We start from the raw sequence: 18,596 nt of genomic DNA, 5'->3' as shown, positions 1-18,596 counted from the left end.
GGGGAAATATTACCATTCAAAGGGCAGTGTTATTTCAAAGCACTTTAAAACTGTGGGGTGTACATTGCTGTGTTGTCCTGCTGTTACAGTGCTGCCTTGATGATATATGAAGCAGAACATAGAATCAAGAAGAAAATGGATATATATGCAAAACTTGAGAAATATCACTCTTGGTTACCACAAAAGACAAAAGTCTTTCCATTGCTATGGCTTGGATCCAAAGTACTGTGAGCAGAAGGAGAAATATATATTAGTGCTACTTTGTGAACTCTTGAACAAGCGCTACTGGAGGGCCTCACAGCGCACTACTATAACGTATTAGGGGCTGTTTTATATTATGAGAAACATGGTGGATAAGGAAGATACAGACCACAGCATATAATCTCTAGTGGGCCACTAAAAAACCCGTCAAAAGAGCTTGCACAAAGTCTTGCACAAGAGCTTGTGCAAAAGGAAGAATTTATCTAGATTTGGAGTCTCACACAATGCTCTTCTGTGAAGTCCGAAACGGCCTTTTTGTGAATGGAAAGAAGCTTTCTACCTGCAGAAAGGCACCTTTGGATCCAGGCCCATATCCCATGACACTCTTCTGCAGATGTAAAGGTGTTAAACTGAAGCTCATGTCCAATTTCTATCTTGAGCAATTATTATAATAATTATAATTATATGATATATTATAATTATATGATATTTTATAATTATAATAATTATAATAATACAATAATAATTATTATTGTATTATTATACAAACATACAATCATTGTGATTGCCTAGAGAATTTGGAAATGTATATCTGGAATTTGGGTGTGCATTTTTTCTAGAACGGTAACCATTATTAAATCCATGGAGGTAACATGATTGGATTGCACTTACTCAAACGTTTTTATTCTCATTTTTAATATAACTACATTGGATCACAGTGGCAAATTCTATCACATAGTAGCCTTATGTTCTGCTATAACATATAAGAACCTTCAACGTTTTCTTCTTGAGATAATTTTTTAAAATATAAGCTGAATTGAAAAGAATTTGCTTGGTAACACTGCCACTGTCAAATATGAAAACACAATTTTAATTCACTAAGGGATATTGTCTAGGTTACAGGCCTAGCATTTTATAATGGTTGAAAGAAAATAGCAAGTAGACAGACACCATAATAACATAAACGATATTACTATAAATTTGATTTTAGAAATAAAAATCAACCCCATAGCAAGATATTTCTTTGCATTAAAATAGATCTGAAACTGTTGTTATGGAAACTGGGGGTGCAAGATGCTAGTAGTTTGTTTCAGCATGTCAGTTATTGGCAAATTCCTTATTTACTTGCTCAAATATACAGCGTGCTAATTCTGCTATGGCTTTGAATGGAAAAAAAATATTCCATGATTTGTATATTAATTCACTGGAATAATAGACAGCATGCTATAGGAAGATTAGCATAGTTTTACCCTAATATCAAATTTCTTGTCTTTACTCACATAGCTCTTAAGAAAACGACATATTGGAAATGATATTGTGACGATAGTTTTCCAAGAACCTGGAGCAGAGTCATTCAGCCCAAAGAATATTCGTTCTCACTTTCAGCACGTCTTTGTCATTGTCCGAGCGCACAATCCTTGTACTGACAATGTCTGTTACAGGTAGCTATTACTGGGTTAACAGTCAGCTTACAGTGATGGATCTGCATGCACAGAGGGTTATTATATCTTAAAATGTTTGTGTTCCATTTTAGAATGCCTTTTACTGTTAATTTTCAAGAATATTATTTTGAGTGCAGGTTTGAGTGCAGTTATTATTTTGAGTGCAGACTGAGAACCATTCAGCATTTCTACTTTTCTCACAGGGAAAAAATAACAGACTCTAAACCCAGAGTTAGTGGCAGAGCTTAAAAATGGCTAGGTGAGTTTCATATCAGCCTGGTGATAATCCTAGCATGAGTTAATTCAGTGTGTTTGTTTGTTTGTTTATAAACAAACAAACAAATATTTGACAAGTTGAAAGGCAGGATGAAAACCTAGAGAGCCACATACACTAGCTTTGTGTTGGTTGTCTCACATTGTTTATATGCATGGAGTTCTTTTTGAATTCAAATCTAGGGAGCAGAAAATGTGTTTGTGAAAGTTGGCCCCCCTGGAAAACATGCAAGATACACAGATAAATTCAGTCAAATTTAGCGTACTAACCATAGGCATAAAAGACTGGAGATGAATATTTCTTCTTAAGAAATTAGAGACAGCATTGCTGTTGATTGCTTATGTGAGTTAATCATTCTCCGTATGAAGTAGTTAAAGGACACAAGAAGGCTACTTCAGAAATTCCCAACCAGCAATTCTATGATGCTTTGGGTGCAAGATATTTGACCTTGGAGAGAAGAGGCTATGGCTGTATTTTCTGTTCTCATGTGTACAGCTAGGCCTCACTACCCTGATCAGTTTCTAGAGATGACAGCAAAGTCTGCAATCCAGAGCTCACACTTGTAGTTCCAAAGCTTAGGTGCTGTTAATTGTTCTTTAATAGTTTAGGAGAAATTAATGTAATTGCTCAGATGCCAAGTAAATGGAGAAAATGGAAAATGGAAATGCCATAAGCAGCCACATTCTAGTTGTCTCCGGCCTCTTCCTTTCCCTACTGCCTATTGCCTATTTTGTATACTTTGGGCCCCTGCTTCCTTTCCCTCTTCCCTTCAGTCCCACTCCATTGTAGTCCATCTCATGCGAATAGCAGAGGAAAAAATCATTGTCCTTGTGACATCTGCACCTTCAGCTCATCTAGCATTGCTTTTTCCTTAAAGCAGGGGGAAATAATGTTATCCCCTTTCGCAGATTCTAGGGACAAAGGGAGTTTGGGACTAGGTCCCCTTCCCCAGTGAAAAGTTGCACATTTCTCAAACACAATCTTTTGCCTTCTCCTTCCTCTCAGCTTCTTAGAGCATAAGGTATGCAAGGCCCACATCATTTAGGGCTATGAGATAAGAAAAAAACACACCACCAACTTGAATAATTCCCAGAAGATAATAGGAAGCCCATGCAGATACTTATTTTTATGTAATTATTACTTTAATTTATACCCTTCCTTTCCACTAAAATAATGTTCAAGGCAGTTAACAATAATAAAATACAGATAAAATGTAACATAATTAAAACATAACCACATCAATTAGAACACATTTATTTAAAAGAAATACAGTTAAAACCTAGTTCAGCAAACAAAACAGTTTAACAGCCAAATGCCTGCCTGAATAAAAATGTCTCTGCTTGCTGGAGGAAGGGCAATAAAGGCACTGCTAGCCTTGCCTCCCTTGGCAGGGAGTTCCAAATCCTGGGACTAGCCACTGAAAAGGCCCTCTGTGTGCCTCCGATGGTGGTGGGGTAGAAAGAAAGACCTCTCCCAAGCATCTTAAAACTTGGGTAGGTCATAAAGGAAAATGTGGTCTTTCAAATAGCCTGGTTACAAGAAGTGTAGGTTTTTGGAGCATAATTTAAATTATGCCCCCAAACAGCCAATGAAGCTGTTGTAACATGGGAGTCCCATGCTCCATATAACTTGCTCAGTGGTCTGGCTGCAGTATTCTGGACCAGCTGAAATTTCTGAACACTTTTCAAAAGAAAAGTCCAAATGGACTTTTCTGAACACATAGTCCAAATGGGATGTAACTAAGATGTAATGTGCTGTAGACAGGCCACCTCATGCAGTATTAGCTGAGGCTTATAGATAGTCATGAAAACTGGAACCATATAGTACATCTTAACTGTCTGAGATATGACCTCTGTCCTTCGAACAAAGTTCAAATAATTTGATTAAGGACAAAAAACAATCACTGGGAATGCTCCAGGGCTCTGGAACTCACTGCCAAGGGAGGCACAATTAGTAACCCTGATAATCTGCCGGCAGGCAAAATTTGTTAGGCTTTTGGCTCTTAAGCTGATCTGTAAATATGTTGCAATAGGTTTTAACTGGTTGTGTTTATTGGTTTTATTGGTGTTTTATCTCCCATTTATGTTCTGTACTTTGTATTTTATTGGTGTGTACTATTGTTGTTAGCTGCCTTGTAGTTGTTTACACACTGGACCATCTAGAAAAGCTCTCTCATTAAAGGAGTATCTGGGTTCAGTCTAATTTTGAAAGAAGGCAGTAGATGGTTTGTTGATGAATAAACTCCTGCTGAAGAACAAATTTCAATAGATTATGAATAATGGCAAATGGCAATTTAAAATATCTATTTTCAGAAATTACCTGTACTATTGCATTAGGAATTACAAACTATAGAGCAAAACTATGGTGGAGTATGCAGGAAAAAATATAAGGGTTTTGAGATGGGCAAAATTGGTGCTTAGAAGACTTATGTTAAAGAGAATGCGGAAAGGAGTATTGCCTGTGCATGTGGCAGTCTTTTTTTCCCTCCAGGATATCTTGCAGCAAGCAGCTGTTGGAATCAAAGGTGGAACAGAAAGGCAAATTATTGAATGGGCAGTGGCTGGATTCTCTGTATTCAACACATTACCAAACAATAGCATTAAGTCACATTTTCTTTATATTTTTGTAGTGTTGCTGTGACAAGATCCAGAGATGTGCCATCATTTGGACCACCAATCCCCAAAGGCATCACCTTCCCCAAATCGAATGTATTCAGGGACTTTTTACTAGCTAAAGTGATCAATGCTGAGAATGCTGCTCATAAATCAGAGAAGTTCCGTGCCATGGCCACAAGAACCCGTCAGGAATACTTGAAAGATCTGGCAGAAAAGAATGTCACAAATACACCCATTGACCCTTCTGGCAAATTCCCCTTCATCTCGCTTGCCTCTAAGAAGAAGGAAAAGTCTAAGCCTCATCCAGGAGTAGAACTCCACAGTTCTGGTGCTGTTGTATGGAGTCTCCGTGCTAAAGACTATAGCAAGGGTCTAGATATAGACTGTCTTTTGGGCATTTCTAATGAATTTGTCGTTATCATTGAACAAGATACAAAGAGTGTTGTGTTCAATTGTTCCTGCAGAGATGTAATAGGGTGGACTTCAACAGACACGAGTGTCAAAATTTTCTATGAAAGGGGTGAATGTGTTTCTGTGGAAAGTTTCAAAAACCCTGAAGATATCAAAGAGATTGTCAAAAGGCTAGAGGTTAGAGATCTTTCCCTCCCTCCCTCCCTCCCTCCCTCCCTGCCTGCCTGCCCGCCTGCCCGCCTGCCCGCCTGCCCGCCTGCCTGCCTGCCTGCCTGCCTCTCTCTCTCTCTCTCTCTCTAACTCAATATTTAGGTCTGGTCTTCAGGCGTGAGTAAATTCAGATAACTGTCATGGAAACATACAGAAATGGATTGGATCCATTCTTGGATTCTAGTGGCAGTCTAGTGAAATAAGATAATTTACCAACTTGTGTTGTCATTGCACTACATAAGTAATGGGAATCATTTTTCTAATCTTCTTACCAGCCACCAACCCAAAGTTACAAACTGACTAGGACAAGGAAATTATTTGTTGCTTATTGCCTGATCTTTGTTCAGATGTAAATTGAGGCCTTTGGATAGTGTATCAAATATTATACAAGTCTCTTTTTCTCTTCAACAGAAAATAGCATTCACCGTACCATGAGGGAAAACCTGCATTTTTCTATTGCATTCAAACATATTATTAGCAGGGATCCCTCAGGAATAGGAGATAGAAATAGGCTATAAAACAAGACTGTGTTTCATGCCAGCAAATATTTTTCCTGAATTACAAAGAATTAACATTTTGTCAAATCAGTGCAATAATCTAACGAAACAGTTTGTCAACCTATAAATGAGTACTGGTATATAATTCCTCTGTGAGTATTTGATACATATCGCTGCATTCCCTTACTATTTCTGTAACACTCATAAAATTGTAAGATGTTATTGCAGTATAGCTAATCATTTTATACAAAATCAGAGTGTACCTGAGATTTTCATCCAATTGTAAACTAGCTAACTTCCACTAAAACCGTACACAGCAGTAGCTGTAAGAATAAGGAATATTGTTGTCCCATATTGCTTCATATACTGTTTTTAAAAGCTTCCCATTTATTTCTGTCTCCTACTAAACATAATTCATTGTACTAAACTATTCCCATTATATCCTCAAATCCCCTTTCTTTCAATTCTCAGCTTGAGACAAAAGGCTGTGAGTCAGTGGAAATGACTTTACGTCGGAATGGACTGGGCCAGCTTGGTTTCCATGTAAACTACGAAGGAATTGTGGCAGATGTTGAACCCTATGGCTATGCTTGGCAAGCAGGATTACGACAAGGCAGCAGATTGGTGGAAATTTGCACTGTGGCTGTAGCTACTCTAAGTCATGAGCAAATGATTGATCTCCTGCGGACTTCAGTTACTGTGAAGGTTGTCATTATTCCACCTCATGAGGATTGTACCCCGCGAAGGTATTTGGGGGGCAGTGAATGAGTTAGCTGCTGCTGACTTTGTTCAGCATATTATCTCAATTTATATTGCAGAATCTCTACTCACACTGTCATACAGACAGTCTTTAATTGCTTCAAATAGATAGTGGTCTAGCTACAAAACTTACTTCCCAATTTGAATACATATAATGCACATACTAGAACCTCTATCTTACAGTCTTTGAAACAGAAGAATGAGATAGGACCCCCCCCCCATCATTTTCTCCATGTCATATTTTCCGTTCCTTCCTAAATACTGAATAGAACACTTAGTCTGTAATGGAATTCAGTGGGACTTACTTTTGAGTACACATGTATAGGATAGTGCTGTTAGACTTAGAGCCAAACTTGCTGTTCTGTAAACAGAAAGGCTTCTTCCTTTTATGGAAGGTTCTTGGATCCAGAGGAAGTGATTTTCATCCATTTCACATACTTGTGCCACCTCCCATGCTGTTCTGGACAGTCCCCTAGCCCTTTGGAACAGATTTTGGGGGGTTGCAGGTGGGAAGGAGTATTGACAGAAATCGTGCGCGCGCACACACACACACACACGCGCGCGCACACTCCTTTCCACCGGTGGGAGCATCCCATGAGCAGAGTTCCACTCACAAGATCTCTGGATCCAAGCTTTACAGTGCAATACAAAGCATGTTTATTCAGAAACTTGATAGAGTTTAATGGATCTTGTACTCCCCACCCCCAAAGGGGTGGGTAACTTGTATGACCAGATTTCTGTTCCAAACACTATAAGATAGAGATAGATACTGGAATTATATTTTAGGAAAGTGTCAAAAAATCCATGATTAGCCAACCTTGTTCATATGCAGAAACTATACTTGAAACATCCTCATTTCTATCATATAATTGTATAATGCAGTGCAGATACTTTCCTTCCTTATTTCGCAGTTGCCTTACACTTTCCCCCAATCTTTCAGAAGTTTTTCAGAAATTCATCGCATGCCGGTAATGGAATACAAAATGAATGATGGTGGAGTTCCATATGAGTTCAAGTTCCCTTTCAGAAATAACAACAAATGGCAGCGAAATGCTAACAAGGGACAGGGGCCTCATGTGCAACAAATGCCATCACAGATACAAAGTCCAATTACCACTAGGGGTGCCTCAGGGAAAGGTGAAGGGAAAATGCCTCCTCCAGAGCGAGCAACCAACATTCCACGTAGTATTTCCAGTGATGGGCGTCCACTGGAGAGTAGAAGGTAGGTAACTGATTTGTTTTTGTCTTTCTTCTAAAGGCAGGTTACAGCATTTTGAAATTCAACTTGTAAAGTAAGTTTTAAATAATTAAGGGGGCATGCTGAGAATTGTAGGGCTTTTTCTGTCTAAACATACATAGGATTGCACCCTAAAACAACAAAAATAAAAACTCTTGATCGCAAAGTTAAAATTCCAACTCCATGTTAATAACTTCCAAAAGGTATTCAGAATCTAAAATAAATGACACTAAACAAATTGTGAGCATTTATACAGATAGAAGTGGGGGTCATCTCACTTTTTGAGTATCTGAAATAGGAGGGCATGTGCACAAATTCACTTCCCTTGGGGAAAAAAAATCTAATCTCTTCTCTTTAATTACAGCAAGTGGCTAGGGAGATGAAATTCAGGAGAACACACACACACACACACACACACACTCCTCTGCCTTTTTATATGTTTATGAAGAAAAGGACTTCGGGGGTATTTATATATCTCCCACCTTTCTTCCATCATGGAACTCAAGGTGGCGACATGTGCTTCCCAGGTAGTCTCCCCTCCAAGCACTGACCAGACCCAAACCTACTTAGCTTCAGCAAGGTGACTGCCTCATGTGCTTCAGGCTATGCCCTGGGATAGGTAAAGAAGATATGGCAAAAACCATCATTACAGGAATATGAAAGAATTCAGCTCTTTCTACATTGAGGTAGAGGAAATGTTTGTCAAGTCTCTGGACAGTGTTTACTCTTTCTTCTATTCTCAATTTAACATGTAAAAAGAGTCAACATGTTTTGTTCATTCCAGACTTTCCCAGAATTTGTAGAATATGGAGCAAATGTTGTCTGAAACATGTTGGTATTTCTGCACTCTCTCATGCCCCAGAGGACCAAGACTATATAGTGAATTGATCTTCCTTTATTTTAGATTGCTTGATTCTAGCCTGGTGTGCTTACTGCCATTCCATATTGTCATCTGACGTTGCCAATTTTCCCTAAAGATCTGAGCTTTGTCTGAAACCCATTTGACATTGATATATGTGTGCTCTCGGCTGTCATATGTTCTGCCCCAGATCCCAACAAAGTCTGAACTCTGTAGAGTTCATTTTGATTCTATAAAATGTTCTTTAGCTTCATCTCTCCTACTTCTTTCTACTTCTCAAAGCACTAGAGTTTACAGCTGAAAGTAATCACTGAAATAAAAAGTGTCAGTTAATCCTTTCTGAAGTAAACACTTTTGATGCTAGTTTCTGTTCTGTTCAGATGGGGCAGTTGTATTTCTTTGCCCATGGCTTGCCTAGAACTTGTCTTTTGTCCCATTCCTGAATGGGAATGTTGAAAGTTTTTAGTTGATCGTAATTTGGTGATTACCTATGAGTGACATAATCTCTTCTTGTGATAACAAACCTGATATGGGGACAAAGATTGAAAAATGCTTTGCACACACGTTTTGCAATCCCATGCACACCTGGGAATAAGCTGCATTGAAGACAATTGATTGTATCCAGTGGTGGCTTAGTGTTACCAGAAAGGAGGGATATCTGATTTTTGCCAAAGCATCACACCTGTTGCAGCCCCCATGCCACCTGAAAGTCTTATCGTTGATCATTGGGAGATCCTTTGGAAAAGTATGGGATACTGGGGCATGGAGTAGGGTCAGAGGATCAGCAAAAATCAGGCTTCTCACCTTGCACAAGTAATATTTCTTTACACTAGTATAAAGCCACTATTGGATACAACCTCTTGCGGCTTTGTTGTTGTTGTTCAGTCGTTAAGTCATGTCCGACTCTTCGTGACCCCATGGACCATAGCACGCCAGGCCTTCCTGTCCTGTCTCCCGGAGTGTGCTCAAGTTCATATTCATTGCATCGGTGATGCTATCTAGCCATCTCATCCTGTGCCGTCCCCTTCTCCTTTTGCCTTCAATCTTTCCCAGCATCAGGGTCTTTTCCAGGGAGTTTTCTCTTTGCATTAGGTGGCCAAAATATTGGAGCTTCAGCTTCAGGATCTGTCCTTCCAATGAGCACTCAGGGTTGATTTCCTTTAGGACTGACTGATTTGACCTCCTTGCAGTCCAGGGGACTCGTAAGAGTCTTCTCCAGCAACACAGTTCGAAATCATCAATTCTTCGGCGCTCAGCCTTCCTTATAGTCCAGCTCTCACAGCCATACATTACTACTGGGAAAACCATAGCTTTGATGAGATGGACCTTTGTCGGCAAGGTGATGTCTCTGCTTCTTACTATGCTGTCTAGGTTTGCCATAGCTTTCCTCCCAAGGAGCAAGCGTCTTTTCATTTCATGGCTACAGTCACCGTCTGCGGTGATCTTGGAGCCCAAGAAAGTAAAATCTGTCACTGCTTCCATTTCTTCCCCTTCTATATGCCAGGAAGTGATGGGACCAGATGCCAGGATCTTAGTTTTGTTAATGTTGAGTTTCAAACCAGCTTTTGCACTCTCCACTTTCACCCTCAACAAGAGGCTCTGTAGATCCTCTTCGCTTTCTGCCATTAGGGTGGTATTGTACGCGTATCTGCGGTTGTTGATAATTCTCCCGGCAATCTTAATTCTGACCTGTGATTCATCCAACCCAGCATTTCTCATGATGTACTCTGCATACAAATTAAATAAGCAGGGCAACAATATACAGCCTTGTCGTACTCCTTTCCCAATTTTGAACCACTCAGTTGTTCCATGTCCGGTTCTTACTGTTGCTTCTTGACCCTCATATGGGTTTCTCAGGAGACAGGTAAGGTGGTCTGGTATTCCCATCTCTTTAAGAATTTTCCACAGTTTGTTGTGATCCACACAATCAAAGGTTTTAGCGTAGTCAATAAAGCAGAAATAGACGTTTTTCTGGAATTCTCTTGCTTTCTCCATGATCCATCGAATGTTGGCGATTTGATCTCTAGTTCCTCTGTCTCTTCGAAACCTTGCTTGTACTTCCGGTAGTTCTCGGTTCACATGCTGCTGAAGCCTAGCTTGTAGGATTTTGAGCATCACCTTGCTGGCATGTGAAATGAGCGCAATTGTGCGGTAGTTTGAACACTCTTTGCATTGCCCTTCTTTGGAACTGGAATGTAAACTGACCTTTTCCAGTCTTGTGGCCACTGTTGAGTGTTCCAAATTAGTTGGCATATTGAATGCAGCACTTTAACAGCATCATCTTTTAGGATTTTAAATAGCTCAGCTGGAATACTGTCATCTCCGCTAGCTTTGTTGTTACTAATGCTTCCTAAGGCCCACTTGATTTTACTCTCTAGGATGTCTGGCTCAAGGTCAGTGACCGCACTATCATGGCTATCAGGGACATTCAGATCTTTCCTGTATAGTTCTTCTGTGTATTCTTTCTACCTCTTCTTAATCACCTCTGCTTGTGTTAGGTCCCTGCCTTCTTTTCCCTTTATCATGCCCGTCTTTGCACAAAACGTTCCCTTGATATCTCTGATTTTCTTGAAAAGATCTCTAGTATTTCCCATTGTGTTGTTTTCCTCGATTTCTTTGCATTGTTCATTTAAGAAGGCCTTGTTGTCTCTCCTTGCTATTCTCTGGAACTCTGCATTCAGTTGGATATATCTTCCCCTTTCTCCCTTGCTTTTCGCTTCCTTTCTTTCCTCAGCTACTTGTACAGCCTCATCAGATAGCCACTTTGCTTTCTTGCATTTCTTTTTCTTTGGGATGGATTGAGTTGCTGCCTCCTGAACAATGTTATGGACTTCCGTCCATAGTTCCTCAGGCACTCTGTCTATCAGGTCTAATGCTTTAAATCTATTCCTCACCTCCACTGTATATTCATAAGGGATATGATTTAGGTCATACCTGAATGGTTTAGTGGTTTTCCCTACGTTCTTCAATTTAAGCTGAAATTTTGCAAGAAGTAGCTCATGATCTGAGCCACAGTCAGCTTCAGGTCTTGTTTTTACTGACTGTATAGAGCTTCTCCATCTTTGGCTGCAAAGGACATAATCAATCTGATTTCGATATTGACCATCTGGTGATGTCCATGTGTAGAGTCGCCTCTTGTGCTCTTGGAAAAGCGTGTTTGCTATGAACAGCGTGTTCTCTTGGCAAAACTCTATTAGCCTTTGTCCTGCTTCATTTTGTACACCAAGGCCATGCTTGCCTGTTATCCCGGTGATTTCTTGACTTCCTACTTTAGCATTCCAATCCCCTATGACGAAGAGGACATCTTTTTTTGGTGTTAGTTCTAGAAGGGGTTGTAGGTCTCCATAGAACCGATCAACCTCAGCGTCTTCGGCCTCAGTGGTTGGGGCATAGACTTGAATTACTGTGATGTTGAATGGTTTGCCTTGGATTCATACTGAGATCATTCTATCGTTTTTAAGATTGTACCCCAGTACTGTTTTTCCCACCCTTTTGTTGACTATGAGTGCTACTCCATTTCTTCTAAGGCATTCTTGCCCACAATAGTAGATACAATGGTCACCTGAATTAAATTCACCCATGCCTGTCCATTTTAGTTCGCTGATTCCCAAGATGTCGATGTTCAATCTTGCCATCTCATGTTTGACCACCTCCACCTTACCTTGATTCATTGATCTGACATTCCAGGTTCCTAAACAATATTGTTCTTTACAGTATCAGACTTTCTTTTCACCACCAGACACATCCACAGCTGAGTGTCCTTTCGGCTTTGGCCCAGCCGCTTCACTCTTTCTGGCGCTACTTGGAAATTCCCTCTGCTCTTCCCCAGTAGTATATTGGACACCTTCCGACCTGAGGGGCTCATCTTCTGGCGTCATCTCTTTTAGCCTTGTGATACGTTCCATGGGGTTTTCTTGGCAAGAATACTGGAGTGGGTTGCCAGTTCCTTTTCCAGTGGACCACATTTTGTCAGAACTCTCCACCATGACCTGTCCATCTTGGGTGGCCCTGCACGGCATAGCTTATGGCTTCACTGAGTTACGCAAGCCCCTTCACCACAACAAGACAGTGATCCATGAAGGGGTCTTGCGGATTACTTAAAAGTAAAAATGTATTGGATTAAGCTGTAAACATCCTAAATCAATGATATGGTGCTTTGACAGTATTGCTTGCAAACTTCTGGTTTTCACTGCTGGTTATGCAGTTACACTATCATTTTGTAAGTATGATTCAGGAACAATATAGAGTGGGGAAGGTACTGTAATGCATGTAACATCATATTCGAAGCAAGAAGGCAAAAAATTGGAAGCAAAAAGCAGATGCCCCTGGGCACAGACAGAAGCAGCAACTAAAATAAATGTTTACAGGAAACACAGGTAGAAGAGCTACCAAAGAACTGTGCTACAAACCCTCGGTGTGATTTTCAGTTCAAAATATTTTGAAATAGGTATATTTTTCTTACTATAAATTCAACCTGCAAATGCAAAGCCTGGAAACTGGCTTCAGTGCATCAGTGAATATGCAGAGAGCTTGAACTGGATAAGTGTTTCAAACTCTCTAGTTCACAATCATAGGCCCTCAAAGTTGATAATTTTGCTGCTATGAAATTGGGTTTCTTCTCCAAGATGCCATAGGAATGTTACAGAATTCACTTTCTAATGCAGCCAGCCAGCAGTTAATGACTAGCAGGCAAAATATTTGAGACATGAACTACAGAGCAGTCATCTGGCAGTAATAACGTTTTACCAAGATACTGAATATTAGTATTAGTATTAGATTAGTATTAGTATTAGATACTGTGAGCATAATGGCAGACAATTAATACCTATGCCAGTTGACCAACAAAAATACCCCAGTCTAATCTTGTTTTGTGTGTGTGTGTGTGTGTGTGTGTGTATGTGGGGGGGTGGTCTGTGGGTTGTTTTGTTAAGATAGCAGTTGCCAAACAGGAACGGAAGTGCCAGTTTTCTTTCTCTTGTTGGAGTTTTCCATCTGTGTTAGTTAATTTAATTCTGATTATTTGCCCACTCAGAACCCACCTGGGGTTCAGAAGTGTCAGTGGAGGAGTATCTGCCAGCTAGCTAGCCACCCAGCAAAAAAAAGAGAGCAGGCGGTCCAGGAGCCAGGTAATGGGGAGCAGTGTGACAATGAGTGTGTGTTTCATTTTGCTATTTGCTTAGTTCCATGATAATGTAATGCACATGTGTGGCTTGGATCACTTGAGCAATCTACTGTGTTTAGATTATTTTGTGCTTTCTGATTATGACATAGTTATAATTTGGAGTGCATTGGCGTATATTACTGCCAATATCACAGACAGTATGCCTCTGTAGGCCAGTTACTGGAAACATGAGCAAGAAGGAACTATTGCACACTTGTGCTGCTGATGGGCTTCCCATGGAAACCTGGTTGGCTACTGTGGAACACAGTGCCGGACTACGTAGGCCTTCTGAACTAGCATGGCTCATATGTTTTCTTTGTGGGAGCTGATACCATGAGTAAATGATGTTGTTTGGTAGCAGGGGTCTTGCAGTCACATCTAGCCTCAGATCAGCTTTCTTGGTGCCCTCCAGATGGTTTGGACTACAACTTCCACCATACCTGACAATTAGGCCTACTGATTGGGACTGATGGGAGTTGTAGTTCAAAACTTCTGGAGAGCATCAAGTTGGGGAAGGCTGCCTTAGGTGAACTGCATTTCTTCTGCAATGGGGTGGGAAAGTACCTTTGGGTGGCACTCTGTGGGCCAGATGGCCCCCCCGCAGTGCCCCCCAGGCCAAATGAAACCCCCGATACTCCACAGACTAAATTAATCCCCCCCAGTGTTCTTTGGGCCAAATGAAACCCACCCACCCCCAGTGCTCCACAGGCTAAATGAAACCTCCCCCAGCACTTCACAGTCCAAAACCCTCCCCACCGCAGCACTCTGTAGGCCAGATGAAACCTCACAGCACACTGCAGGTCAGATAACGTTGGATGTGGCCATGCCTGTGATGTCATTCCATCCCAACCGAAGCACCCACTAGAGTACCAGCCACCCTTGCAACAATCTGTCTAATAGGCAAAGCTGCCCCAACCGAGGGCCGCTTCACTGTCTCGTCTGCCCTGTGTCCTCCTCAGTGGGTGAAGGTGCAATGCAGGTAAAGCCACCTTGGTTGGGACCCAGCTTCCCTGTGCGCAAGCTTTCCCCAGTTGAGGAGTGCCTGCATGTACTGAAGCCACCCCGACTGATGCAGGGTGGCTGAAGCACTTACAGTGCCACTTCCCATCTCAGTTAGGAGGACAAGCAGCTTGCTAAGTAAGGGGAATCCCCCTTTTATCGCCAACCACTGATTAGAAATAACAGAGGGATTTCCCTTCCTGGGTTTCGGGTAGCTTCCAGGGGCATGGCTTGGGGAGTGGAAGGGGCCCTTCAGAGGGAGCCCAAACCTCCAGGAGTTGGATTAGGCCCAAGGGCCGGAGATTCCCCATCCTTGTTATAATGAATATAATTAGTCTGCATTTACTTGTGAGGAAGTTTCAATGGCTGAGATCTGATTAACTGAAGATGGGAGATGCAGAGACTTTTAAGCAACGTATTAACTTTCTTTAAGCAGATTCTCTTGGAAATAAACTACTTGCATAGTCTCTTGGGCCCAGAAGGAACTCAGTTGTATCATGCCTCCAGCATGAGATTGGACCTTTAAAAAAACCCGTGACATATACTCAGTAGAATGGTGCGTGTGCGAGAAGCTTCCTGCTTGTTTGTACCTAATCATCAGTGACTCAGAGTCAGGAGATGCTTCCCAATTGTTGCTCTTCTGCTGTAAGCTTCATGCAGAATTGCAATCAGGTGTGACATGGCTGGGTGGGCAGGGAAGGGACAATTCATTAGCGCACTCCAAAATCTTTCATTATTGAGAATACAGTGAAGCCACTATAAAACTGATCATATTCATTTGTCTTCAGGGATTAGAAAATAAAATAATGTTTATGTGTGTGTGTGTGTGTGTGTGTGTATGTGTGTATATAATTTTGGAAGTGTTTTGCCTTTCATTCAGACTTCGTTTCAGTTGTTGACCATAATAATAACAACAGTTCTTATAGTACAAACAGTGAAAAGTAGTGATCCAAAGCAAGACAACATAAAATAACATATATATCCAGCTAATAAATCAATTACCACAAATATGTTCAGTGTTTTGCAGCAAGCCAGTCAAAGCTAGCCACAGTTAGAGTGGCTTTGTTATGTGCAATTTTAATTTTTGATTATTAGATTAGTTGACATGCTCCTTCATTTAGCCAGCATAGTTGTTGTTAAAATAGTGAGAAAATAAATAGTATACAATATGTTCCATGCTTCCTTGCTACAACACAATATGTTATGTGAGATATTATTACATTATCTACCTTGTACAGCAGAGGGCATTAATTGAAATCTTGGCAATGCAAAAACTTTATTTAGTGCAAGTCTAGACAAATCAGTTAAATAATTTTCCAGCCCATGGTGAAATTTAATCATTCTACACCATTTTAATATTGGTCATTAAAGAATAAGTCATGCTGAACAAATGAATCTCACCCTTTTCTTAAATTCCACTGTAGTGGCTGGCACATCAGAACTAGAAAATCTAGAGAAATGCCTCATTCTTTGAGGACAAGTAGGTAGTCTTCAGCAATTGGCTAGGGTTGGTGAAAACAAACACTTGGAAACTACTTCTTCCCCGTGCACATGAATTTTAATAAATACTTAAATCAAGATATGCATAGTCTCATCTTCATTGGGAGTACCCCTGATTCAGTTGATAACAATGTCAAAGAGGTGCTGCTTTGGGGTCTAAAATACTATTAAGATCCTTGTTCTGAAATTATTCCTGCTTCAGCCATAAAAGTCACAGACTTTAAGATCTTCAGATGAGTCCCTTCTTCAAGCTCCACCAGTAGGAGAAGTACACTATGTATTATGTACAAGAAAAGGGCCTTTTTTGTGGTGGGGCCCAACTTTGTAGTACCCTCCCTAAGAGACTGGCATTGGCATTACAATTTTATTTTCATGTCTCCACAAATCTCACTGTGCCACTGTGAATGAATAAACATCTTAAAAGACACCTTTTACCTATGCACCCTTGCTGATTTTTAAGTGTTCTGAGTACCTCTGTTCAGATTTTGGAATGCAGACATGGCTGTATTATCTTCCTTAGAAGTTCTTGATATCTTGACCAGGGATAGTCTACCTTGCCATAGACTGTAATTGACCCTCCTGTGGACACCTCTAGCTGTTTATGTATCTGGTGAGCTGTGTTTTTATAATGCATGGTATTTTAATTTATGGAGGTTGTACCGGTGATAACATTTATCATACAGACAGCTGGAGTGAGGGAGGAATGAGGATGCATGGGTGTGAGGCCTGAGCAGGGTTTCTGGAAGTTACCTGTTATGGGTACATGGCTGATTGGAAGCCTATATATGCACTCTGTACAATATGTGGTGTTGGAGGCCATATAGAAATGGTTTGTGCGCACATACTATTTGCACATAATAGCCTTTGCAGGTTGGTAGATGCACCAGTACAGTTAAACCTGCTTTTAGTCTGTGGGGGTACCATTTATTTATTTATTGGATTGGATTGGATTGGATTGGAATGGATTGGATTGTACTGCGTTTGAATGCTGTCTTTCTGGAAGCAACAAAGGCAATTTACAAAACTTCAGTAAAAAAGAAAGTTAAATTAGGTTGGTTGGTTGGTTGGTTATTTATTTGGTTATTTATTTATTTATTTATTTTATCATCCCACATGTCACTGAACAGGTGGCTACTTTCTTTTGAATCACCATGCAAATAAGAGCCAAGTTGTTTGATTGTATTAGTTAAATTGAAGAAATTGTAGCCTGTGACCTGATATACTTGTATACTTACGTGTGTATTTTAATTTGAATGGGTCTAAATGACTGCAGTAAAGAGTATTTGATTTTATATTTATTTTATTAATAATATTTGTATATATAATTGATATAACAAAATTTCTAAGCATTTGGCATGCCAAAGTAATAAAAATCACTATTAAAACAGTCAATTAATAAACAGCTACAGCTACAAAGATAAATAAGAAACAAAACAATTTAAAAAACAACAGTAAAAAACAATCAAATGGCGCAGCATTATAACAATCAATTACAAGCAAGGGAAAGTTTGCATAAGCATGTACATTTTGGGGAGGTGTTTAAAAGACACCACATTTTCTGACTCCCAAACCACACAGGGGAGGGAGTTCTAGAGGATGGATGCCACAACTGAGAAGGCCTTGACATGTCACATGGAGACATTCCATTGGTCGCAGAATGACCAGCAAGGCCTCCTCTGTGGATCTTAAAAGTTTGTCTGGGTGTATATACGGGAAGGTGGTTTGCTAGCTACTCTGGTCCTAAGTTGTTTAGGACTTTGTAGGTTAACAACAGAACCCTGAACATAGCTGGATAGCTAATTGGCACCCAGTGCAGTTCTCTTAACACAGGTGTAATGGCTATTACTAGTGCATGAATCACAGTGGCTAGGCTATCCCTATCTGTATCCAGGAACGGGCATAGTTGTTATACCAGCTGAAGCTGCTGGTGGGCTCTCCAAGCCACTGAGGTCACCTGGACCTCCAGTGGCAAAGATGGATCCAGCAGCAACCCGATGAGCACTATGGACCCTTTCCTTTAGGGGGAGTGCAGTGCCATCCAGAACAAGTAAACCAACTCAATTCCCAGGGTTGGAAACACCCATCCATAGGGTTTCCATCTTATCAGGATTCAGTTTCAGTTTATTAGTCCTCATCCAGCCCATGACTATGTCTAGACCTGCATAGAACATGCACAGTCTCTCCTGACTGAGAAGTTACAGAGAAATAGAACAATGTCATCAACATACTTATGACACCCTGCTCCAAATCTCCTAATGGCTGCTCCCAATAGCTTCATATAGATGTTAAACAACAATGGGGACAAAATAGTGCCTTTTGGCATCCCACTGTTCAACTGCCAGGGGGCTGAGGCACAACCCAGTGTTATTCTCTGGAACTGACCGCATAAGTAAAAGCCGAACCACTATAAAAATGTGGCACCAAGTCATGG

General features: G+C 40.6%; 1 protein-coding gene across 6 annotated transcripts in view; it reads left to right on the top strand.

Annotated features, from left to right (window-relative positions):
- The window catches only part of SIPA1L1 (signal induced proliferation associated 1 like 1), a 257,448-nt gene that overhangs the window by 188,170 nt on the left and 50,682 nt on the right, over positions 1-18,596 (top strand). For all 6 annotated transcript variants that reach the window (XM_084847797.1, XM_084847839.1, XM_084847824.1 and 3 more), the window contains 4 exons: positions 1,486-1,643; positions 4,547-5,120; positions 6,122-6,396; positions 7,350-7,631. In XM_084847797.1, the coding sequence (XP_084703923.1) occupies positions 1,486-1,643; positions 4,547-5,120; positions 6,122-6,396; positions 7,350-7,631 (1,289 nt within the window). The remainder of the gene's footprint in view (positions 1-1,485; positions 1,644-4,546; positions 5,121-6,121; positions 6,397-7,349; positions 7,632-18,596) is intronic.

The sequence above is a fragment of the Heloderma suspectum genome, chromosome 1 (assembly GCF_057233095.1).
Source record: "Heloderma suspectum isolate Gila_16-S chromosome 1, 16-S_ref, whole genome shotgun sequence".
Classification (NCBI taxonomy): Eukaryota; Metazoa; Chordata; class Lepidosauria; order Squamata; family Helodermatidae; genus Heloderma; species Heloderma suspectum.
Note: the sequence above shows the minus strand (reverse complement) of the source record. Positions and strands in the feature narration are given on the sequence as shown.